The 27,063-nt window shown below is 34.2% G+C and overlaps 1 protein-coding gene across 2 annotated transcripts in view; it reads right to left on the minus strand.

Annotated features, from left to right (window-relative positions):
• The window catches only part of LOC142229137 (very long chain fatty acid elongase AAEL008004-like), a 35,136-nt gene that overhangs the window by 2,396 nt on the left and 5,677 nt on the right, over nt 1-27,063 (minus strand). The window contains exons 3-5 of one of the 2 annotated variants that reach the window (XM_075299674.1): nt 9,164-9,307; nt 8,995-9,100; nt 2,530-2,885 (exon numbers count right to left, since the gene is read on the minus strand). In XM_075299674.1, the coding sequence (XP_075155789.1) occupies nt 2,584-2,885; nt 8,995-9,100; nt 9,164-9,307 (552 nt within the window). In that variant the 3' untranslated portion in view covers nt 2,530-2,583. Of the gene's footprint in view, nt 1-2,529; nt 2,886-8,994; nt 9,101-9,163; nt 9,308-27,063 lie in introns of those variants that run through there. The other variant, XM_075299675.1, reaches the window with a different exon arrangement.

The raw sequence follows: 27,063 nt of genomic DNA on the forward strand, positions 1-27,063 counted from the left end.
ACTGGTTGAACTGATTTGCTTGGAAGAAGATTTGTCATCAAACCTCCTAAAATGCTATATATTATCAAGTAACCCGCTACGACGATGAATTTTCAAAGTAAACTATTATATTTGATTAATATTTTTTAAATTTATTTATTTGTTAAAGTCCCAACAAAAAAATTGGTAGTTCTTCTCAAGGCACAACTTTAAAAGAACTTCCAAAAATGTCCTCCCAAAGATGTTCTTTATTTTTAATGCACAGGAAGTTCATTTGTGTAAATTTTTTTATAACTCGCTTTTTTCATATTTTTAATGGAATTTTCTTTTTTTTTTTTTAAATAGGTTAAAAACAGATTAAGAATTCTAGAAATTGCGAATTTTTGAAAATATTTGATGACAAACGTTCCAGACAAGCGTTATAATCCACTAAAAATCATAAAAAAAATTTAAAATTATTTATTTGTCAAAATATCACAAAATTTCTTAATTCACATCCAAAACATTGAATTCACCTCACACCATAAGAAGTGATGCAAATTCAATGCAGTGGCTGTTGAAATGGTTGACATCCATCCTATGACAAGCCCATGTTAAATTCATCGCTTCTGCGCCAATTTTGCACACCTTCCGGATCCAAAAAGAACATTTTCACTACTTTTTTGGCGACGCTATTTTTTGCTGGGATATCACCTATTTTATTAATTCAAATCCAAAACACTGAATTCGCATCACACCTTAAGAAGTGATGGAAGTTCAGTGCAGCGGCTGTTGAAATGATGGACATCCGTGCTATGAAAAGCCAATGTTAAATTCATCGCTTCTGCGCCAATTTTTGCACCACTTCCGGATCCGAAAAGAACATTTTCACTACCCAGCAAAAAAATTTGGAAGTTCTTCTAAAGGTACGACTTTAAAAGCACTTCCAAAAATGTTCTCCCAAAGATGTTCTTCATTTTAACTACACTGGAAGTTCTTTTAATTCAAATTTTTATAATTCGCTTTTTTGTATTTTTAATGGGTAATTTTAACTTATTTTTTGTTTCAGATAAGTTAAAAACAGAGTAAGAATCAATAAATTGGTACGAATTATTAAAATTTTTTCAAAAAAAAAAATGGTAAATCCATTGTAGAAAAATCGCCAATTTTTGAAAATATTTTTGGTCAAACGTGTCAGACAACCGTTAGGATGCATTAAAAACCTTAAAACAATTTAAAATTATTTATTTTGCAAAATATTACAAAATATTTTATTTCACATCCAAAACACTGAATTCGGATCACACCCTAAGAAGTGATGCGAATTCACTGCAAGAGTTGTTAAAAAGGTGGACATCCGCCCTATGACAAGCCAATGTTAAATTCATCGCTACTGCGCCAATTTTGCACCACTTCATGTTCCATTTTCAATACTTTTTGGCGACGCTTTTTTTGTTGGGTAGTTTTTTGGCGACGCTTTCTTTACTATTCGTTTCGGCTTGAAATAAGCTTGAAATTCCCGCTTCCAAAGATTTTGTTGTCAAACATTAATGATTTTGGTATTGATTCTTGATTCTAGGAAGAAAATTTTAATTTATGTGTGTTTTTCAGCTCTTTACTTCATATGCAATCAAAGTTATTTTAAAACGAATTAATGACAACATAAATTTCCTAATTCGTATTTTCGTAGGACATAACATCTTTGAACGCACGGCAAAATTTTTTCAGTGCATAGCTTTCATTTTCAGTATTTGCACCCTCAAAAAAATTCGCTTCTGTAACACATTTCGCTTCAAGCATATACATTTTCAGGATTGGTCCAAACAAAATATTTTTTTGTATTATTCAAACATATTATGTTTCACCTTACGGCATACACTGGTAGAAAAAAAATGTTAATGCAATTTTTTTTGTGTATATATATTTTTAAGGCGCCAATTGGTTACTTCCATTATTTTACTTGCAGCATGGTCTCTCTTTCTAAACACATATATGTTTATAGGCTATTTCTAAATTAATATATGTTTGAATCCAAACATAAATATAATATATTTACAAACATTTTATGTCCCAAACATAATATGTTCTAACATATTAACATATATGTCCCAAACATGTTATGCTAGTTTATGAACATTGTATGCTTGCACTTAAAAATATTGTGTTAAAAATTTGAGTGCCACACATATAATTTTTACACTCAAACATATGAAAAACAGTATTTTTCGTCCGTGTAGCATTTGCTGAAAGCTTGCAAAAAATTGATCCAAAGGCAATAAAGAAAAGGTTTTTTTGCATCGCATCCACTAAGATAGTCACAAGCGGCAAAAATCATTTGGCTACCCCGGTTATTTGTCAATATCGACGGCAAAAACGAATATCCATGGAAACAAGCTAAGGCTGCCTATTTGAAGCGGCTAGTTTGGGGTGGTGTACAATGAGCTGCTGCAGCCAAGTGAAACTTCTGCTCATGCCTCTCTGCCGAGCAGAAGTGAACACAATGTTATTTAACATATGCTTAAACCCGGATTCATTGCTGATTTTTTAGGCATGTTATGAAATAAAACGAAATTTTAAAATGAAAACTGTATACTTTTATCCTAATGAAAATGAACATATACGTTTTCATATTTTCAACTTTTTTCCAAGATAAGTTTTCTTATAGAAATTTACAAACATAATTGTCATGTGAAAATTTTGCAAAAAGCCTCCCACCAGCCAAAAATAAGGTAGGCCACACCAGTTATTCATTAACGGTACCGCCAAACTAAGGGCAATGTAACCGAATTGACAAATTTGTACTTTAGTCATTCGTCGTTTCCATGATTCAATATTGATATTGATTTTCGAGGCAGCCACAAAGTAATAGGTGTACATAAGCATATGGACTAAAGTGTTGACAATGCCGACAATGGAAAAATGTGAACCTGTTAAGTAAATATGAAATGATTGAAATTTAACATTTATCAGTTATTTATGAATGGATAGGAGTTTTAGCTTATACCCACCACCACCAGTGTTATCAGATCTATGTTAAAACCAAGTAAGAGCAGAGTTAAGTTCGGCCCAGCCGAAGCTTAAATACCCACCACCATGGAAATCTAGAGAAATTCTATTAACATTGAGTTTTTTATACCCTCCACCATAGGATGGGGGTATATTAACTTTGTCATTCCGTTTGTAACACATCGACATATTGTTGTAGGACCCCATAAAGTATATATATTCTGGGTCGTGGTGAAATTCTGAGTCGATCTGAGCATGTCCGTCCGTCCGTCCGTCCGTCTGTTGAAATCACGCTAACTTCCGAACGAAACAAGCTATCGACTTGAAACCTGGCACAAGTAGTTGCTATTAATGTAGGTCGGATGGTATTGCAAATGGGCCATATCGGTCCACTTTTACGTATAGCCCCCATATAAACGGACCCCCAAATTTGGCTTGCGAGGCCTCTAAGAGAAGAAAATTTCATCCGATCCGGATGAAATTTGGTACATGGTGTTAGTATATGGTCTCTAACAACCATGCAAAAATTGGTCCACATCGGTCCATAACTATATATAGCCCCCATATAAACCGATCACCAGATTTGAGCTTCGTAGCCTCTTGGAAGACCAAAATTCATCTGATTCAGTTGAAATTTGGTACGTGGTGTTAACATATGGCCTCAAACTCCCATGCAAAAATTGTTCGGTATCGGTCCATAATTATATATAGGCTCCATATAAACCGAACCACAGATTTGACCTCCAGAGCCCCTTGAAAGAGCAAAATTCTTCCCATTCGGTTGAAATTTGGTACGTGATGTTAGTATATGGTATCCAACAACCATGCAGGAATTGGTTCCTATCAGTCCATAATTATATATAGCTGCCATATAAACCGATCCCCAGATTTGACCTCCGGTGCCTTTTAGAAAATTCATCCGATCTGCTTGAAATTTGGTACGTGGTGATTGTATATGATATTTAACAACCATGCCAAAAGTGGTCCATATCAGTCCATAATCATATATAGCCCCATATAAACCGATCCCGAAATGTGGTTTTGGAGCCTCTTGGAGGAGCAAATTTCATCCGAGTGATTTGAAATTTGTTACATTGTGCTAGTATATGGTCGTTAACAACCATGCCTAGGTTAAAGTGGCAGCCCGATTAAGATTCAGGCTCACTTAGACTATTCAGTCCATTGTGATGCCTAACTAGGTCAATATCGGTCTATAGTTATATATGTATATCCCTCAGATAAATCGATTTCCAATCACACAAAAATTGGTCCATATCAAGTTCATAATTGTAAAGGGTGATTCTTTTGAGGTTAGGATTTTCATGCATTAGTATTTGACAGATCACGTGGGATTTCAGACATGGTGTCAAAGAGAAAGATGCTCAGTATGCTTTGACGTTTCATCATGAATAGCCGAACGATCTGCCACAACGTCGAATTTTCAGTGAATGGGCCCTAGAAAAGTTGGCAGAAATTCCGCTTTTTTATCGACAAATTTTGTTCAGCGATGAGGCTCATTTCTGGTTGAATGGCTACGTAAATAAGCAAAATTGCCGCATTTGGAGTGAAGAGCAACCAGAAGCCGTTCAAGAACTGCCCATGCATCCCGAAAAATGCACTGTTTGGTGTGGTTTGTACGCTGGTGGAATCATTGGACCGTATTTTTTCAAAGATGCTGTTGGACGCAACGTTACGGTGAATGGCGATCGCTATCGTTCGATGCTAACTAACTTTTTGTTGCCAAAAATGGAAGAACTGAACTTGGTTGACATGTGGTTTCAACAAGATGGCGCTACATGCCACACAGCTCGCGATTCTATGGCCATCTTGAGGGAAAACTTCGGAGAACAATTCATCTCAAGAAATGGACCGGTAAGTTGGCCACCAAGATCATGCGATTTGACGCCTTTAGACTATTTTTTGTGGGGCTACGTCAAGTCTAAAGTCTACAGAAATAAGCCAGCAACTATTCCAGCTTTGGAAGACAACATTTCCGAAGAAATTCGGGCTATTCCGGCCGAAATGCTCGAAAAAGTTGCCCAAAATTGGACTTTCCGAATGGACCACCTAAGACGCAGCCGCGGTCAACATTTAAATGAAATTATCTTCAAAAAGTAAATGTCATGGACCAATCTAACGTTTCAAATAAAGAACCGATGAGATTTTGCAAATTTTATGCGTTTTTTTTTTTAAAAAAAGTTATCAAGCTCTTAACAAATCACCCTTTATATAACCCCTATATAAGCGACCCCTATATTTCAATTCTGGCTCTCTACGTACCGTGCTATAAGTCCATATCGATTCGTAATTATTTGTAGACTTAACTATACATAACTTTTTTGTCTAATATATACCACGTATGGATTAACTCAAACGATGTTAAGAAGTTTTAAGATACCACAACCCAAGTAATTCGATTGTGGATGATAGTCTTTCGTATAAGTTTCTACGCAATCCATGGTGGAGGGTACATAAGATTCGGCCTGGCCGAACTTACGGCCGTATATACTTGTTGTTATTGCAAAATTCCTCGATTTTTGTTAATATATACACCCTCAAAATATCGCTTCTTTAACATACATATGTTCCAAACATATTTTGCAGGAAGCACATATATTATTGGATACTGCCGAAACATTTATATGTTTGTTTTATGTGAACATATTATATGTTTGGAAGCATTTTGAGCCCAAAAATATTATATGCTTGGAAGATTTTTTCCCAAAGATGATTGTGCTCATTCCCTAACATACTCGTAATTGTCACTTCCACGAAATATTTTAGTTTTTTCTGTAATACAAATAATGTTGAAGAAATTATTCACTTTTATACATTTTTTAAAATTTTACCTTTCGGCTGCACGGAGAATCGAACCGAGGACCATACAGTTTGTAAACCAACACACTATCCACTGGGCTACGTAGCTGTTATAGTCACCAGCAGATAATTATCGTTATAAGTTACATTTATATAGCATAGTTTGCAGCGCCCACGAGCCCATGCAAACATAACATTATTTACCAGAAACATACATTTGTTGGCCACGTTGAGCAGTGGTTAGCATGTCTGCCTTGCATGCAAAGGGTCGTGGGTTCAATCCCTGCTCCGACCGAACACCAATTGTTTTTTTTTAGTTTACACATTTGTACTTAATTTCATTTTTATACCCTGCGCCACACTGTGGAACAGGGTATTATAAGTTAGTGCATATGTTTGTAACACCCAGAAGGAGACGAGATAGACACATGGTGTCTTTGGCAATAATGCTCAGGGTGGGTCCCTGAGTCGATATAACCATGTCCGTCTTTCCGTCCGTCCGTCCGTCTGTCTGTGAACACATTTTTGTGATCAAAGTCTAGGTCGCAATTTAAGTCCAATCGCCTTCAAATTTGGCACATGTTCCAAAATTGGGTCAGAATAGAACCTTATTGGTTTTGGAAGAAATCGGTTCAGATTTAGATATAGCTCCCATATATATCTTTCGCCCGATATGCACTTATATGAAGCCAGAAGCCAGAGTTTTTTCCCGATTAGCTTGAAATTTTGCACTAGGAGTAAAATTAGTAGCATAGTCAAGTGTGCACAATTTGATTGAAATCGGTTCAGATTTAGATATAGCTCCCATATATATCTTTCCCCCGATATGGACTTATATGGACCCAGAAGCCAGAGTTTTATCCCGATTAGCTTGAAATTTTGCACAAGGAGTACAATTGGTAATATAGTCATGTGTGCCAAATTTGATTGAAATAGGTTCAGGTTTAGATATAGCTCCCATATATATGTTTTTCTGATTTCGACAAAAATGGTCAAAATACAAACATTTTCCTTGTTAAATCGCCGCTGCTTAGTCGAAAAGTTGTAAAAATGACTAATTTTCCTAAACTTCTTATACATATATATCAAGCAATAAATCATAAATAAACTTTTACGAAGTTTAATTCAAATTGCTTCAGATTTAAATGTTTCCCATATTTTTTTACTAAATGTGTTCCACCCTAGTGCATTAGCCAACTTAAATGTTGAGTCTATATATTTTGTAAAAGTCTATCAAATTCTGTCCAAATCAAGTGATATTTAAATGTATGTATTTGGGACAAACCTTTATATATAGCACCCAACACATTTAACGGAAGTGATATGGTATCGAAAATTTAGATCTACAAAGTGGTGCAGGGTATAATATAGTCGGCCCCGCCCGACTTTAGACTTTCCTTACTTGTTACCTTTAAGACCGGTATTAAGCTGGCATTATGACTCTAAAATGGAAATGTTTTGCCTTTTACTTTTCTTTAATAATTCATTTTAAAGAAAATAAACTTTTTCAATTGTTTTAGCTGCAAAACTCGAACTTAATGTCCGTTTTTCTACTTAAAGGTAGAGGACAGTAATTAAGAAAAATTTTAAATTGCCGTTACGTGGTTGGATCTCAATAATCTCATTAATAAACCTGGAAAAGGAAGATCAAAGATCAGTTGGATCATACCACATATCGCCCTCTAAAGTACCAAATCAACAATATTTAATCTTCCGACAACTAATCTCAAAATTGTCCGGTATGACCTATCTTCGAACATGCCTGCCAAAAGAACGTTAGGTTCTACTGCTATATTGCTTTAAAATTTTACCTTTATCAAGAGTACATATAGGGTCAAAAATCGATATTTTATTATGTTAAAAATGGACACTACAATTGATCAATTCAGCCCATATTCTAGTAAAACCTACTTTTTATATCACCGTGAACTTTCACTCATATAAATGCACTTTGAATGGCCTGAAATCCATTACTTCGTTTTCCGTTGTTCCATTAAAAACCTAAATGGTATCTAATTCTTTAATTATAAAGATAGGAAGTGTTTTTCAAAGTTTGTTTCGTCGGAGTCGGAGTCGAGCAAAATTTCTACGACTCCGGCTCGGACTCCAGCAAAATCTTCAGACTCTGACTCCAAGACTCCGACTCCATAGCCCTGGTGGGTATTATATGCTGAGCCGATTTCAATACTCGTCCTGAAATTTGGCACAGAATCGTTTTTTGTTTGCAGGCAGGTCATGCTCGAAGATGTGCTATATCGGTTCAGGGCTATATTCGGTTGTTATAGTTCCCATATAAACCGCCCTCCCTTGGGCTTGTAGAAACCGTTTTTATTCAATTTGAATAAATTAGAAATCAATTTTGAAATTAGAAATCGGGAGGTATTTTAGGACCATAAACAGGTGTACCAATAATTGTGAGAATCGGTCCATGTTTTGTGTATAGTCCCCATATAGCCTGATATTCCGATTTTACTTCTTGGGATTCTAGAATCCGTACTTTTTATCTAATCTGCCTGAAATCTAGAGATATGTTAGGACCACAAATAAGTGAGGCCAATATGATGTGCATCGGTCCATGTTTTGGTATAGCCCCTGTATAGACCGATATCCCAGTATCACGTTTTAGATTTGTGGAAACTATAGTTTTTATCCGATTTGCCTGATATTGGTGATCTAGAAGTATTTAAGGACCACAATGAGGTGTGTCGAAAGTGGTGAGCATCGGCCCATGTTTTGGTATAGCCACCATATAGACCGATCTCCCGTTTTGACTAAAAACCCGATTTTTTAAGGTATCTTAATACCATAAATAAATGGGTCGAGTATGGTGCGTATCCGGCCATGTTTTAGTATAGGCTGCCATATAGGACAATCTCAATTACAACTATCGAACAAAAATTTTAAATTTATGGGTGAACGTTGTAAAATATGCAATATATTTTTTACCAATCGAAACCATTATAATTTAAGATCTAATCATACCTACTTAGATCCACCAATTTTTACACGGGGATTCAGAGAAATTTAGGTATAAATTCTAATGAATTGGGCTTACAGTTTTAGGTACATCCTTGTCTTATTCTACAAATTTGGTCCTCATTGATTATTTGCTGTAGGCTGAGATGGATATATGTTTATATAATGATCGGTGTGTTATATAATATTATTCTACATAGTGTATAGGATGTTTAATTATATTAATATATACATTACCATATATGAATCTGTTGTAGCCATAACTAGTTATCACCATAAGTACGTGATGATAAACATGTAGATACGTGATTTGATTATTCTTCTTACGCAAAACGAAAAATACCTTGAAGAGAGCATATTATGTACTTGAAGGTGATTCTTTGATGGTCCAAATATATTTACTTACTGTATCGAGTAGATCAATTATTTTATTCAAAAAATACAAATGGGAAAAATGGAACAAACCCATTGTCTCAGGACTTCGATCGTTTCTGTCTATTGGCACACAAGATAAATTATAACGAGAACTCAAATAGTACGTTTTTACTCCCTAGGGAAAATGGAATAGAGAGAAACAATATTAAATATAAACATCTGAAAATTATAATACTCCCAACAGAAGGTTATGTTAATTTAGAACAATGAGAAATTTCTTATGAATGATCGATGTTGTTGAATCCGTTTCATGACTCTACACATATATCGAATGTTGGGTCGGAGGCGTTGGGAAATTTCAAAAAGTGGCACAATTATTTGTAAAAAGTGGTGCATTCTTTTTGTTAACTTATACAAAAAAAAAAAACAAGTAAGGAAAGTCTAAAGTTGCACCCTGCACCACTTTGTAGATCTAAATTTTCGATACCATATCACATTCGTCAAATGTGTTGGGGCTATATATAAGGGTTTGTCCCAAATACATACATTAAATATCACTCGATTTGGACATAATTTGATAGACTTTCACAAAATCTATAGACTCAAAAATTAAGTTGGATAATGCACTAGGGTGGAACACAATTTTAGTAAAAAAAAAAAACATGGGAAACATTTAAATCTGAAGCAATTTTAAGGAAACTTCGCAAAAGTTTATTTATGATTTATCGCTCGATATACATGCATTAGAAGTTTAGGAGGAGTCATTTTTACAACTTTTCTACTAAGCAGTGGCGATTTAACAAGGAAAATGTTTGTATTTTGACCATTTTTGACGAAATCAGAAAAACATATATATGGGAGCTATATCTAAATCTGAACCGATGTCAACCAAATTTGGCACGCATAGCCACAATGCTAATTCTACTCCCTGTGCAAAATTTCAAGTAAATCGGAATTAAAAATTGGCCTCTGTGGGCAAATGAGTGTAAATCGGGCGAAAGCTATATATGGGAGCTATATATAAATCTGAACCGATTTGGCTGATATTTTGCAAGTTTTTCGAGACTCATAAAATATTCGGATATACGGAATTTGAGGAAGATCGTTTGATATACACGCCAATTATGACCAGATCGGTGAAAAATATATATGGCAGCTATATCTAAATCTGAACCGATTTTTTCCAAAATCAATAGGGATCGTCTTTGAGCCGAAATAGGACCCTATACCAAATTTAGGGCAATCGGGCTAAAACTGCGAGCTGTTTGGTCAGGTTAGGTTAGGTGGCAGTCCGATGTATCAGGCTCACTTAGACTATTCAGTCCATTGTGATACCACATTGGTGAACTTCTCTCTTATCACTGAGTGCTGTCCGATTCTATGTTAAGCTCAAACTGCGAGCTGTACTTTGCACACAAAAATACATCAACAGACAGACGGACAGACAGACATACAGACGGACATCGCTAAATCGACTCAGAATTTAATTCTAAGCCGATCCGTATACTAAAAGGTTGGTCTATGATTACTCCTTCTTGGCGTTACATACAAATGCACAAACTTATTATACCCTGTACCACAGTAGTGGTGAAGGGTATAAAAACATGGGAAACATTTAAATCTGAAGCAATTTTAAGGAAACTTGGCAAAAGTTTATTTATAATTTATCGCTCGATATATATGTATTAGAAGTTAAGAAAAATTAGAGTCATTTTTAAAACTTTTCGACTAAGCAGTGGCGATTTAACAAGGAAAATGTTGGAATTTTGACCATTTTTGTCGAAATCAGAAAAACATATATATATGGGAGCTATATCTAAATCTGAACCGATGTCAACCAAATTTGGCACGCATAGCTACAATGCTAATTCTACTCCCTGTGCAAAATTTCAAGTAAATCGGAGTTAAAAATTGGCCTCTGTGGTCATATGAGTGAAAATCGGGCGAAACCTATATATGGGAGATATATCTAAATCTGAACCGATTTCAACCAAATTTGGCACGCATAGCTACAATGCTAATTCTACTCCCTGTGCAAAATTTCAAGTAAATCGGAGTTAAAAATTGGCCTCTGTGGTCATATGAGTGTAAATCGGGCGAAAGCTATATATGGGAGCTATATCTAAATCTGAATCGATGTCAACCAAATTTGGCACACATAGCTACAATACTAATTCTACTCCCTGTGCAAAATTTCAACTAAATCGGAGCAAAAAATTGGCCTCTGTGGTCATTTGAGTGGAAATCGGGCGAAAGCTATATATGGGAGCTATATCTAAATCTGAACCGATTTGGCTGATATTTTGCAAGTTTTTCGAGACCCATAAAATATTCGGATGTACGGAATTTGAGGAAGATCGGTTGATATAGACGTCAATTATGACCAGATCGGACCAAAAATCAATAGGGATCGTCTTTGAGCCGAAACAGGACCCTATACCAAATTTTAGGACAATCGGACTAAAACTGCGAGCTGTACTTTGCCCACAAAAATACACCAACAGACAGACAGACAGACGGATAGACAGACAGACAGACATACAGACGGACATCGCTAAATCGACTCACAATTTAATTCTAAGACGATCGGTATGCTAAACGATTGGGCTCAGACTTTTCCTTCTTGGCGTTACATACAAATGCACAAACTTATTATACCCTGTACCACAGTAGTGGTGAAGGGTATAAAAATTGTATTATTCCATGTTTTTTTTGTTTTTATCTTATTTCGTAATAAAATTTTACAATTTTAAGGTATAATTTTAAAATATACATAAGTTTTTACTGTAGTAGTACCAGTTTCAGGGATGCTTTCTCAAATAATTTGGCTTCATGGCCTATGTATATATTTGTAATTTCTTTATAATAAAAAGAATCTTCTTTATAATAAAAAGAATCACAGCAATATAACTCTTAAAAAATATGTATATTTCTAATAGAATAATTTTTGATACCCTCCACCATAGCACTATGGGCGGAAATTGAAAATTTGCGGCAAAAATTATTTACAATCAATCTAGAATCTCCAAACATTGTATATCGATATTCCTTATCAAAATCAAATGTTACCAACAAAAAGGGTGTCAATCCCCTTTATTCCAGGAGCCTTACTATAGAGGGGTCGAAATTGTAATTCCACTTGGAATACTATAAAATATACTCATATATGGTGTTTAATTCATACTTGCTTATTTTCCTTATTAAGAAAGCGTCATATTCCCAGAACTTGATATAAATAGTATAAACCAGTTGTCATTTTATTAAATTTATTTTATTAATTAAGATTAAACATATATTAACCATCAAAATCACTTTCTTCGATATCTAACTTTAATTCCGTTCGTCTGTGTTTGTTTTTCGCAGGATTACGGTCGCAACTATTAACCGATTTTGATAAAATTTGGTACAACGTGTTTTCTGGATAAAAGGACGAACACTGTTGAATTTGGAAAAAATAGATCAAAGTTAGATATAGCCCCATATATATGTATCGCCCGATTTCGATAAATGAAATCATACTGCGCTTATTTACTACCCGATTGTCTTCATATTTAACGCAAAGTAATTTTTATAGTACCCTTGAAGTGTTCAAAATGTCATAAAATTCGGTTCAGATTTAGATATAGCTCCCATATATATGTATCGCCCGATTTTCCCAAATTTAACTATAAAACCCCTATTTATTAACCGATCTTACTCAAATTTGGCAGAATGTAATCTTCTATAGCACTAACTATACCTGCAAAAAATCATCGAAATCGGTTCAGATTTAGATATAACTCCCATGGTTAAATTGTAAGGACCGATGTTGAAAGTGAACCACACCTAAACGTCAAGTTTTTTTTTCCGAATTTTATTTGACATTTCTCTATTTCAGACTTATTCAATTTGAACCATGGAGAGATACACAATCCAACAACGTGTTTAATGGTTCCAAGAAATGGCAACAATGGATGATCAATTTTCGAAGAAAATCATCTTCAGTGATGAGGCACATTTTCACCTCAGTGGATTCGTCAATAAACAGAATTGCCGCATTTGGGCGAATGAGAATCCAAGAGTGATTGTCGAAAACCCAATCCACCCACAAAGAGTGACTGTTTGGTGCGGTTTATGGGCTGGCGGCATCATCGGGCCGTATTTTTTTCCAAAATGAGACCGGTCAGGCAGTTACTGTGAATGGTGTTCGCTATCGTGAGATGACAACGAACTTGTTATGGCCCGAATTGGAAGATATTGATGTGAACGATATGTGGAGCATCGAAATATTGCTCTAAGACCCCATAGTGTATATATATTCTGGGTCGTGGTGAAATTCTGAGTCGATCTGAGCATGTCCGTCCGTCCGTCTGTCCGTCTGTTGAAATCACTCTAACTTCCGATCGAAACAAGCTATCGACTTGAAACTTGGCACAAGTAGTTGTTATTGATGTAGGTCGGATGGTATTGCAAATGGGCCATATCGGTCCACTTTTACGTATAGCCCCCATATAAACGGATCCCCAAATTTGGCTTGCGATTGCTATAAGAGAAGCAAATTTCATCCGTTCCGGCTGAAATTTGGTACATGGTGTTAGTATATGGTCTTTAACAACCATGCAAACATTGGTCCATATCGGTCCACTTTTACGTATAGCCCCCATATAAACGGACCCCCAAATTTGGCTTGAGATTGCTCTAAGAGATGCAAATTTCATCCGATCCGGCTGAAATTTGGTACATGGTGTTGGGAGCCACCGTGGTGCAATGGTTAGCATGCCCGCCTTGCATACACAAGGTCGTGGGTTCGATTCCTGCTACGGCCGAACACCAAAAAGTTTTTCAGCGGTGGATTATCCCACCTTAGTAATGCTGGTGACATTTCTGAGGGTTTCAAAGCTTCTCTAAGTGGTTTCACTGCAATGTGGAACGCCGTTCGGACTCGGCTATAAAAAGGAGGTCCCTTATCATTGAGCTTAACATGGAATCGGGCAGCACTCAGTGATAAGAGAGAAGTTCACCACTGTGGTATCACAATGGACTGAATAGTCTAAGTGAGCCTGATACATCGGGCTGCCACATAACCTAACCTAACCTAACCTTGGTACATGGTGTTAGCATATGGTTTCTAACAACCATGCAGAAATTGGTCCATATCGATCCATAATTACGTATAGCCCCCATATAAACCGATCCCCCGATTTGGCTTTCGGAGCCTCTAAGAAAACCAAATTTCATCCAATCCGGCTGAAATTTGGCACATGGTGTTAGTATATGGTATCCAACAATCATGCAGGAATTGGTCCATATCGGTCCATAATTATATATAGCCCCCATATAAATCGATCCCCAGATTTGGCTTGCGGAGCCTCTAAGAGAAGCAAATTTCATCCGATCCGGTTGAAATTTGGTACGTGGTTCATAATCATGGTTGCCACTCGAGCCAAAAATAATCTACCAAAATTTTATTTCTATTGAAAATTTTGTTAAAATTTTATTTCTATAGAAAATTTTTGTTAAAATTTTATTTCTATAGAAAATTTTTGTTAACATTTTATTTCTATAGAAAATCTTGTCAAAATTTTATTTCTATAGAAAATTTTGTCAAAATTTTATTTCTATAGAAAATTTTGTCAAAATTTTATTTCTATAGAAATTTTTTTCCAATTTTTATTTCTATAGATTTTTTTCCAAATTTTACTTCTATAGAAAATGTTGTCAAAATTTTATATCTATAGAAAATTTTTGTTAAAATTTTATTTCTGTAGAAAATCTTGTCAAAATTTTATTTCTATAGAAAATTTAGTCAAAATTTTATTTCTATAGAAAATTTTGTTAAAATTTTATTTCTATAGAAAAGTTTGTTAAAATTTTATTTCTATAGAAAATTTTGTGAAAATTGTATTTCTATAGAAAATTTTGTTACAATTTTTTTTTTATGTTTATTGAACATTTTTTTCAAACTGAATTATATACGTATTTGATCGATCTTTTTTGATTTGATATAACCACGTATGGACTTACATACAATTTAGAAGACGGTGTTAGGAGGTTTTAAGATACCTTGCCATCGGCAAGCGTTACCGCAACTTAAGTAATTCGATTGTGGATGGCATTGTTTAGAAGAATTTCTACGCAATCCATGGTGGAGGGTACATAAGCTTCGGCCTGGCCGAACTTACGACCGTACATACTTGTTATGTTTTTTGTTCTACAGCCAAAATGAGAATAATTCGCTATTTTTATCTTCACTATTTCTAGAAAAATTACAATTAGTTTAGTATGGGCAAGTTTGGGCAGACAAACTTTACAGCACGTAAAAGTATACTTCCACACGAATAATAACAAGCAAAGATTTTCGTTAACAATCGTTAAAAAATCTAGTTATATTCAGGGATCCGGAGCGAAGCGGAGCGTGGAGCGGAGCGGAGCAAGCCCTTTTTTTGCCGGAGCGGGAGCGGAGCGGGAGCGGAGCGGGAGCGGAGCGGGAGCGGCATTTCTAAAATCCGGAGCGGAGCGGGGACGGAGCGGTTTCCAAATGAAAAACCGCTCCGCTCCGAATAAAATATTACTTGAATGAAATGTGTAACTTTGAAATTACACTGTGTAGGTAATTTCAAATTTAGCTAGTACTTAGCGTAGTGTGAGTAAACGTTTAAAATGTACGATATGTATTTTTGTACGTGGGTACATTGGGGAAAACACAACGTGTTTTTTAGTAACTTTTAAAAACTTGAGGACACTTCCCGAAGATAAATTTAAAGATTTCACCTATGAGGACTATATCAGATTCTGGATTTATAAGAACCATTTTTGTTTGAGGTTTAGAGGAATCATTAACATCTCTTGTAAGTGTGCAAGAAAATTATAAAATAACGTCTTGATTTGAAATCTTAAATCTGTAGAAGTAAAATCTGGAAATTTTACATTGAGTTTCAAGCAATTTTCATGATCAGTGCGCCTTCTACACCCTCAAGAAGTGAAGTCGGTCTATATGGAGACATTACCAAATGGACCGATAAAAACTTAATCCGATACACGTTTTTGTGAGCCTAAAATACCAGAATATTTACAATTTCAGGCATATTAGATAAAAACTACGGTTTCTAGAAACCCAAGGAGTTAAATCGGGAGATCGTTCTTATGGGCGCTATACTAAAATATGGACCGATACTCACCATTTTCGGCACACCTCTTTGTGACCCGAAAATACCTCTAGATTTCCAATTTCAGGCAAATAGGATAAAAACTTCGGATTCTAGAAGCCCAAGAAGTAAAATTGGGAAATCTGTCTATATGGGGGCTATACCAAAATATGGACCGATACTCACCATTTTCGGCACACCTCTTTATGGTCCTAAAATACCTCTAGATTTCCAAGTTCAGGTAAATTGAATAAAAACTGCGGTTTCTATAAGCCCCAGGAAGTAAAATCGGGAGATCGGTCTATATGGGGGCTATACCAAAACGTGGACCGATACTCACCATTTTTGGCACACCTCTTTATGGTCATAAAATACCTCCAGATTTCAAATTTCAGGCAAATTGGATAAAAACTACGATTTCTATAAGCCCAAGACCCCAAATCGGGAGGTCGGTTTATATGGGGGCTATACCAAAACATGGCCCGATATAGCCCATCTTCGAACTTGACCTGCGCGCAGACAAAAGAGGATTCTGTGCCAAATTTCAGGACGATAGCTCCATTATTGAATGCTGTAGCGTGATTACAACAGACAGCCAGACAGACAGACGGACAGACGGACATGCTTATATCGTCTTAGAATTTCTCCCTGATCAAGAATATATATACTTTATACAGTCGGAAATCGATATTTCGATGCGTTACAAACGGAATGACAAACTTATTATACCCCGTCACCATTCTATGGTGGTGGGTATAAAAATATAAATAGAAATTTTGGAAAAATTTTTGTGTAGTAAATAAAAGTTTGAAAAATTTTCTATAGAAACAAAATTTGAACTAAATTCTCTATATAAATAAATGTTTGAGAAAATTTTCTATATAAATAATTTTTTAAATTTTTGTGTAGTAAATAAAAGTTTGCAAAATTTTCTATAGAAACAAAATTTGAACTAAATTCTCTATATAAATAAATGTTTGAGAAAATTTTCTATATAAATAAATTTTTACCAAATTTTCTATAAAAAAAAACTATAGTAAACAAATTTTGACAAAATTTTCTATAGAAATAAAATTTTAAAAAAAATATCAATACAAATTTTTGGAAAATTTTTTGTGTAGTAAATAAAATTTTGCAAAATTTTCTAAAGAAATAAAATGCTGCAAAATTTTCTATAGAAAGAAAATTTAGACTAAATTTTCTATAAAAATAAAATGTTGACTAAATTTTCTATCGACATAAAATGTTGTATAAATTTTGTATAAAAAAAATCTATAGTAACAAAATTTTGGCACAATTTTCTATAGAAAAAAATTTGAAAAAATTATTAATAGAAATTTTGGAAATTTTTTTGTGTAAATAAAATTGTGCACAATTTTCTATAGAAGCAAAATTTTGGCTAAATTTTCTATAGAAATAAATTTTTGACAAAATTTTCTACATAAAAATATTTTTATACCCACCACCATAGAATGGTGACAGGGGTATAATAAGTTTGTCATGTCGAAGATGAGCTAGATCGGTCCAGGTTTTGATATAGCTCCCATATCAACCGATCGCCCGATTTGGGGTCTTGGGCTTATAAAAACCGTAGTTTTTATCCAATTTGCCAGAAATTGGAAACCTAGAGGTATTCTAGGGCTATAAGGAGGAGTGCTGAAAATGGTGATTATCGGACCATGTTTTAATATAGCTCCCATATAGACAGAACTCCCGATTTTATTTCTTGAGCTTCTAAATACATATATATACTTGTTTTATTTTTTATTTTCTATAGAAATAAATGTTGAGTTAATTTTCTATAGAAAAAAATATTTCTATAGTAATAATATTTCGAATAATTTTTTATAGAAATTAAATATTGACAAAACATTCCATATAAATACAATAGTGACAAAATTTTCTATAAAAAACAGCTTTGACAATTTTTTCTGTCATATGTGTGTAGATATATGGCCTTAAAATAAAATTAAAAACAATACATTCGAATTATTGTTCGAATTATTTCAAATAAATTGATATGGGGATTAAAATGGATCGATCCAGCCCATTTGCTAGTCTAACATTCTAGGAAACATAAAATGATAGCCGTAATTGGAAGTTGATTTTCATTTCCAATCGTGGTGTACATTGATCGAATGCATAACGCATTGGAAACTAATTTGCGTAAAAACTTTTTTAGTTACAAAAATGTAAAGTGTTTTAAAAAATTTGGTTTAGCCGGAGTCGGAGTCGAGCAAAATTTTTACGACTCCGACTCCAGCCAAATCTTCAGACTCCGACTCCAAGACTCCGACTCCACAGCCCTGGTCCCCATATAAAACGACCTCCCGATTTGGGGTCTTGGGCTTATAGAAAGCGTATTTTTTATCCAATTTGCCTGAAATTGGAAATCTAGGGGTATTTTCGGACCATAAAGAGGTGTGCTGAAAATGGTGAGTATCGGTCCATATTTTGGTATAGCCCCCATTTCCCGATTTTACTTCTTGGGCTTCTAGAATCCGAAGTTTTTATCCTATTTGCCTGAAATTGGAAATCTAGAGGTATTTTCGGGTCATAAAGAGGTGTGCCGAAAACGGTGAGTAGCGGTCCATGTTTTAGTATAGCCCCCATAAGAACGATCTCCCGATTTAACTCCTTGGGTTTCTAGAAACCGTAATTTTTATCTGATTTGCCTGAAATAGTAACTATTCTGGTATTTTAGGCTCGGTCCATTTGGTAATGCCTCCATATAGACTTGCCACTTGAATTGCTTGAAACTCAATGTAAAATTTCCAGATTTTACTTCTACATATTTAAGATTTCAAATCAAGACGTTATTTTATAATTTTCTTGCACACTTACAAGAGATGTTAATGATTCCTCTAAAACTCAAACAAAAATGGTTCTTATAAATCCAGAATCTGATATAGTCCTCATAGGTGAAATCTTTAAATTTATCTTCGGGAAGTGTCCTCAAGTCCTCAAGCCCTCCTAAAATTTCAAAGGAAACCCTAATATTTGGTTCATGGTGGTGGGTATTTAAGGTTCGGCCCGGCCGAACTTAGTGCTGTATATACTTGTTTTCTTGTCCAAAAGGCAATAAACTTTTGCATGAAGTTGTAATGTCCTTATAATTAAGTGATTTTACTTAAAAATGTGTATCATAACATGAAAGATAAAATTTTTGAGGTAAGGTCAACGTGACTTTAATAATTAAGAAAAATTCTTTAAAATAAATAAAATTGTCTTTAAATTTGTTTCCTTTTTACATCTTGCCTACAAAGCAAAAAATCGTTAAAAAATAAGACATGTTTTTCAACACTTTATTTTAAAGACGCTTTTTACTTGCAACATAGCATAATTTCTACTGGAAGTCGAGTCTTAATATGGAAAAAAAAAATAACTCGTTAACTCGTTTTTAAAAGATTTTGATAACAACTGACGAAAAAAATCTAAAAAAATGAAAAATTAACATATGCTTCCTAGAATGCTTCTTTTAATGAAGTCAAAATGGATTTAATATTTCTGAAAAAATCTTCAAAATTAATAAAATATTTCAACACATTGTTTTAAAGTCATTATACCCTAAACCACATAGGTTAGGGTATAACAAGTTTGATCTGCCAAAAAATGTGCCTACAAGAAATATTGATTTTAGACCCCATAAAATATATACCGATCGACTCAGAATCACCTCCTGAGTCGATCTAGCGCTTGGCGTCCGTCCGTCCATCCGTCCGTCTGTCCATGTATTTGTTGTTCACAGGATTTAGGTCGCAATTATTAACCGATTTTGATGAAATTTGGTACAGGGAGTTTTTTGGGCACAAGGACGAACGTTATTGAATTTGGAAGAAATCGGATCAAATTTAGATATAGCTCCCATATATATGTATTGCCCGATTTCGACAAATGGGGTCACGTTGCACTTTTTTCGTCGTCAAATTTAGCACAAAATAATCTTCTGTATCACCCTTTAAGTCTGAAAATTTCATCGAAATCGGTTCAGATTTAGATATAGGTCCCATATATATGTATCGCCCGATTTTGTCAAATTAGGTCATAAAACCCTTATTTATCAACCGATCTTACTCAAAGTTGGCGAAATGTAATCTTCTATAGCACTAACTATATGTGCAAAAAATCATCGAAATCGGTTCAGATTTAGCTATAGCTCCCATATATGTACCGCCCGATTTTTCTAAATAAAATAAAACTCAATTGAACAAATAATACAATGTTTGTACTATAATTTTCTCGAAGAGGAGCGGAGCGGAGCGGAGTGATTTTTTTTTCTCGGAGCGGAGCGGTTTTTTTTCTCCGGAGCGGGAGCGGAGCGGAGCGAAAAAAATGGACCGCTCCGGATCCCTGGTTATATTCCTCGCAAATTAAGGCATGCACTAAAATTTTCACAAATAAACAGCACTATTGAAACCACAAATTCAAGTTAAAAACAAAAATATTTTTTAAAGTGTTTACAACATTTTGAACTACTAATCTTCCTCTTAGAATCCACATTTAAAAGTTTTCATTATTCAATTTTATTGCGAAAAAAAATTAAGCACGAAATTTTTCAATGTTTGCTTTCCTTTAGGACACGCAACTTGTATAAATCTTGGTAAACATTGGCAGCTTGTTTCTCATGAACAGGGTTGCCAAGTTTTACATTAACTTTCGATTAGTACTTTTCAAGATGTTCTAAAGTAATTTCAATTGGAACATCCAATAATTTTTCATTTTGAAATTTTTACTTTTTGCCGCTGTTTTGCGATTTCCGCCCATAGTGCATAGGATAGGGGTATATTAACTTTGTCATTCCGTTTGTAACACATCGAAGTATTGCTCTAAGACCGCATAAAGTATATATATTCTGGGTCGTGGTGATATTCTGAGTCGATCTGAGCATATCCGTCCGTCCGTCCGTCTGTTGAAATCACGTTAACTTCCGAACGAAACAAGCTATCGACTTGAATCTTGGCACAAGTAGTTGTTATTGATGTAGGTCGGATGGTATTGCAAATGGGCCATATCGGTCCACTTTTACGTATAGCCCCCATATAAACGAGCTCCCAAATTTGGCTTGCGGGGACTCTAAGAGAAGCAAATTCCATCCACATCGGTCAATAATTACATATAGCCCCCATATAAACCGATCCCCCGATTTGGCTTGCGGAGCCTCTAAGAGAAGCAAATTTCATCCGATCCGGCTGAAATTTGGTACGTGGTGTTAGTATACGGTCTCTAATGACCATGCAAAAAATGTCCATAATTATATATAGCCCCCATATAAACCGATCCCCAGATTTGACCTCCTGTGCCTTTTGGAGAAGCAAAATTCATCCGATCTGGTTGAAATTTGGTACGTGGTGGTAGTATATGATATTTAACAACCATGCCAAAAGTGGTTAATATCAGTCCATAATCATATATAGCCCCCATATAAATCGATCCCGAGATTTGGTTTTGGAGCCTCTTGGAGGAGCAAATTTCATCGGAGTCAGTTGAAATTTGGTACATTGTGCCATTATATGGCTGTTAAAAAGCATGCCCAACTAGGTCCATATCGATCTATAGTTATATATAGCCCTCGGATAAATCGATCCCCAATCACACAAAAATTGGTTCATATCAAGTTCATAATTGTATATAGCCCCCATATAAGCGACCCACATTTCATTTCAATTCTGGCTCTCGAAGTCACAACTTAGAAAGCGATGTTAAGAAGTTTTAAGATACCACAACCCAAGTAATTCGATTGTGGATGACAGTATTTCGTAGAAGTTTCTCCGCAATCCATGGTGGAGGGTACATAAGATTCGGCCTGGCCGAACCGGCCTTATATACTTGTTTTAAATATATTTTTATCAGAATTATAGTCTGCCGAACTAGAACAGTCAGTCTCCAATAACCTAAATTGAATCATAGTCGCTCGCATATATTAAGAATTAACGGACGACATCTGTTTATGGTTGGTACACAATATCCAATTTTCTGAATAACTCATTTATTTATGATGTTAACTTCCCATAAATTTTAAACTTTTGAAAAAGTGGCATAAGTTATTGGAAAAGTACCACAAAATCGTAAAAAGTATCACATTTAGTAGCACAAAAAAAATTGGCAAAATGTGGCACCGGCCAAATAAGTGGCAAATTTGGCACTAAAGTGGGACAGCGGTATCGCTGGTCTAAGGCCAGTATTTCGATATGTTACAAACGCAATGATCAAGTTAATATACACCCCACCCTGTGGTGGAGGGTATATAAAATCGAATTTAAAAGGACAAGGATAAAACTGTATTGATTTGTGAGCCATAAAGCGGAATTGGATGATGCGAGTGTGATATATGAAACTATACATTAAATATGATGAAACTGTAAGATAAAATAATAATATTAGTAGATATGATACAGGGTAGCTGAAAAAAAAGTGTAATCAATTCAAAGTACATTATTAGTTTGTGTTTTCTTTTTTTATATCCATATTACAGACTTTGGAAATATTCTCTCGCCGACTAGTATGTCCAAAATGAATTTATAAATTTAAATATGAATTGTTTTAGTCATCTCCGAACGAACGAAAGTGTTCGTTTCGGTTATGAGATTGTTAGTGTCGATATCAGACTATCATGAAAAGAAATTATTATTTCTTGTTTGAATAAATATTTAAAACTAATCATTTAACGTGCCAACAAAACAATTTGCTTTGTTTTTTATTTTAACTATACAGGAAGTTCTTTTAATTCCGTTTTTATAACTTTTTTATACCCTGCACCACATTGTGGAACAGGGTATTATAAGTTAGTGCATACACCCAGAAAAAAGTGACCCCTTCTTTAAGTTAAAATGAACTCATTGTGAAGAAAGTTGAACTTCGTATAGCGCCAAAGACATTTTTATTTGTTTGAACGATGTGATTTTCGTAGAAATTAGGAATAATGCATTCCATATATTAGTTAACATTTTCCTATATTTATATACCACTATACTACAGAATGAAAAAATTTAACTAATTTGAATTCATATATGGAATGATTTTATTGAAATGTTTTCATTCATTTCGACAAATCTTACACATTTGTGGTAAAACTTTTACTTCATAATTAGAACTGCTTACCTTCGTTTTTAAATACAATTTTATTTATTTCTATAAGCAATTTTATCTTCAATAAAAGACATGTTTTATTAATATATTGAATATATTTATTAAGCATCAACAGCATCGAATCTCTTTGAAATATTAGTTTATTATTCCACTATTTCCAATTTCCGTGTGATATTATCAACTGTACACTGAAAAAACAGTGAACCCACCAGGAAAGATAACTTTCGATTAATTGTAGAAAATTTGGAACTTTTTTAGAAAATTTTAACTAAACGGTATTACAAGCGCTGGCATCACTCCGATATGGCAAAAATAAGTAAATATTTTTCGACAAATTCAAGAAAATTTATTAGACATAACTAAATTTTTTCAGTAGTTGAAGAAAATTTTGTAGTTTTAAGAGAAATCTTGGAGTTCAAAATTGCAAGAATGTCTTTAGTGACATACGAAGTTCATGATGGACACATTTTTGGTAAAATTTACAAATTTAAAGAAATAATGAACTATTTTGTAAGAAATACGAAATTAGGAAATCTTTATGCTTTATTTGTGTATAACTTTTTCCCGTTTTTTAGTTCATTTAACTAACATACGCAAAAAATTATTTGACTAAAATAAACTTTTTCCAAACATAATGATTATATGAACTAATATAAAGTTAATATGGCTTTAGTGAAATAGAGAGTTCACTTTTTTTTGAGTGTAAAACGCACTTTTTCTTCTTCTTGTACTTTTCACTTTTAATAAGTTGCTGCCTAACGATGTTGTCCTCCTTTTACAATTTCAATACCTACAAATATAAAAAATCATAAAACATTTTTGTTGCAAAAGGTTAGCGTCACTGAATATTACCTGATAATTGAAGATTCCAAAATGAAGACAAATGAAAGGGTTGTTATTCTGCTGGTGTTTTCTTTCTTTATACACTATCACGAACATTGATAGATTTATTTAAAAAACGAAAATTTTTCTCATTAATTTAAAATAACAAATATTTTATATATTTTATTTTTTATTTATTATATTATTTTACCATATTATTTTTTAACAATCTCTCCGTATACCAAAACAACGCGATTCCAACTAAAAAAACAACCGACGCGCAAATATATCGATTACACCCACGCGCAAACACATCGATTACGATGACAGGTATCGATTACAGGTAGACAATAGAAATTTAGGAAAATTTCCTATATTCTAACAAGTGTGTTTCCTTAAGTTTTGAAAGGATTGCATACTTCTTAGTACGAATGAACTAAAATATTTTTCTATGCCAAGTGTTGTTCGTATGTATGAAAAACTTTCTATTATAAAGGAAGTCGCAATTATCATTTTATAAGAAATTTTACTAATTTTGAGGAAACTTGGTTTTAGTTCGGTTTTTGTTTATTTTTACGAATGCTTTGTTATCGGTGAATAAAATTTTCTTTTTCAGTAGTAAATTCTTATACCCAGCGAAGAAAATAGTATGAGTAAAATTCCATGCCTTATTCTAGTTAATGAACTATTCCTAACTGCTTACAGTTTAGGATTTTTTTACTGAAACGAGTAAATTTTATTATTTTTCACAAAAATTTACCTTAATGGAAATAAAATGGATAAACTATATTGATGAAAATTTTTTCCTTTAGTTTCGAAGGCACTTTTTTCTGGGTGTATGTTTGCAACACCCATATGCTTGCAACACCCAGAATTTTACCCTGATTTGCTTGAAATTTTGCACAAACATAACACTTGGTCGTATAGTCAAGTGTGCAAAATTTGATTGAAATCGGTTCAGATTTAGATATAGCTCCCATATATATCGTTTGCCCGATTTACACTCATATGACCTCAGTGGCCAATCTTTTACTCCGATTTAACTGAAATTTTGCACAGGGAGTTGAATTAGCATTGTAGCTATGCATATCTCCCATAAATCGGTTCAGATTTAGATATATCTCCCATATATATGTTCTTCTGATTTCGACAAAAATGGTCAAAATACTAACATTTTCCTTGTAAAATTGTCACTGCTTAGTCGAAAAGTTGTAAAAATGACTCTAATTTTCCTAAACTTCGAATACATATATATCGAGCGATAAATCATAAATAAACTTTTGCGAAGTTTCCGAAAATTGCTTCAGATTTAACCCTCTAATGCTTCATTTTGTAAGGAAGCTTTTAGTAAAACACACATTAAGACAACAAAAATGGGCTACATAAAAACGAAACTTATTTGAAACTATTCAAGAGGCTTTGTAGCATATGCTGAATTTTACGGTATACATTTTTCTTGCTTAGTTCTCTTGCTTTTGTGTCGTTAACATTGAAAATTTAATCAGATGGCAAAAAAATTGGGGCATTAGAGGGTTAAATGTTTCCCATATTTATACCCTTCACCACTACTGTGGTACAGGGTATAATAAGTTTGTGCATTTGTATGTAACGCCAAGAAATAATGGTCATAGACCCATCTTTTAGTATACCGATCGGCTTAGAATTAAATTCGGAGTCGATTTACCGATGTCCGTCTGTCTGTCTGTCTGTCCGTCCGTCTGTCTGTATATGTAACTTTGTGCACAAAGTACAGCTCGCAATTTAAGTCCGATCGTCCTCAAATTTGGCATAGGGTCGTTTCTTGGGACAGAGACAATCGCTATTGGTTTTGGAAAAAATCGGTTCAGATTTAGATATAGCTGCCATACAAATTTATCCCCGATTTGGTCATAGTTAGCGTGTTTATCAACCGATTTTCTTGAAATACCGTACATCCAAATATTTTATGAATCTCGAAAATCTTGCAAAATATCAGCCAAATCGCTTCAGATTTAGATATAGCTCCCATATATATCTTTCGTCCGATTTAGACTCATATGACCACAGAGGCCAAAGTTTACTACCGATCGTCGTGAAATTTTGCACAGAGGGTAGAATTGACATTCTTCCAATCCTTGGTAAATTTGATTGAAATCGGTTCAAATTTAGATATAGCTCCCATATATATCTTTCGTCCGATTTGAACTTATATGGCCACAAAAGCCAGAGTTTTGCCGTGATTTGCTTCAAATTTTGCACAAGGGGTACGTTTAATAGTATTGTTAAGTGTGTCAAATTTTGTTAAAATCGGTTCAGATTTAGATATAGCTCACATATATATCTTTCGCCCGATTTGGACTTATATGTTCTCAAAAGCCAGAGTTTTTCCCTGACTTACTTCAAATTTTGCACAAGCGGTACTTTTAACGATACTATTGTATGTGCCAAATATGGTCAAAATCGATTCAGATTTAGATATAGCTCCCATATATATCTTTCGTCCGATTTGAACTTATATGGCCTCAAAATCCAGGGTTTTGCCGTGATTTGCTTCAAATTTCGCACAAGGAGTACGTTTAGTAGTATCGGTAATTGTGCCAAATTTGGTTGAAATCGGTTCAGATTTAGATATGGCTCCCATATATATCTTCCGTCCGATTTGCACTCATATGACCAGGGGGGGTCAAATTTATACTCCCACTTACGTTAAATTTCGCATTGATATAAGAATTATTATTCTAACTATACATGTCAAATTTAGTCAAAATCGGTTCAGATTATATATATCTCCCATATAAACGTACACCAGAGTTGGGGAAATATGGTAGACTGTTACACATTTTAGACCCATTTTCAATGGAAGTTTCCTCCAATTAACTGGATAGCGTTAGCCGATTTAAATTTTAATTCTAGAGATTTT

The sequence above is a fragment of the Haematobia irritans genome, chromosome 3, assembly GCF_050003625.1.
Source record: "Haematobia irritans isolate KBUSLIRL chromosome 3, ASM5000362v1, whole genome shotgun sequence".
Taxonomy (NCBI): Eukaryota; Metazoa; Arthropoda; class Insecta; order Diptera; family Muscidae; genus Haematobia; species Haematobia irritans.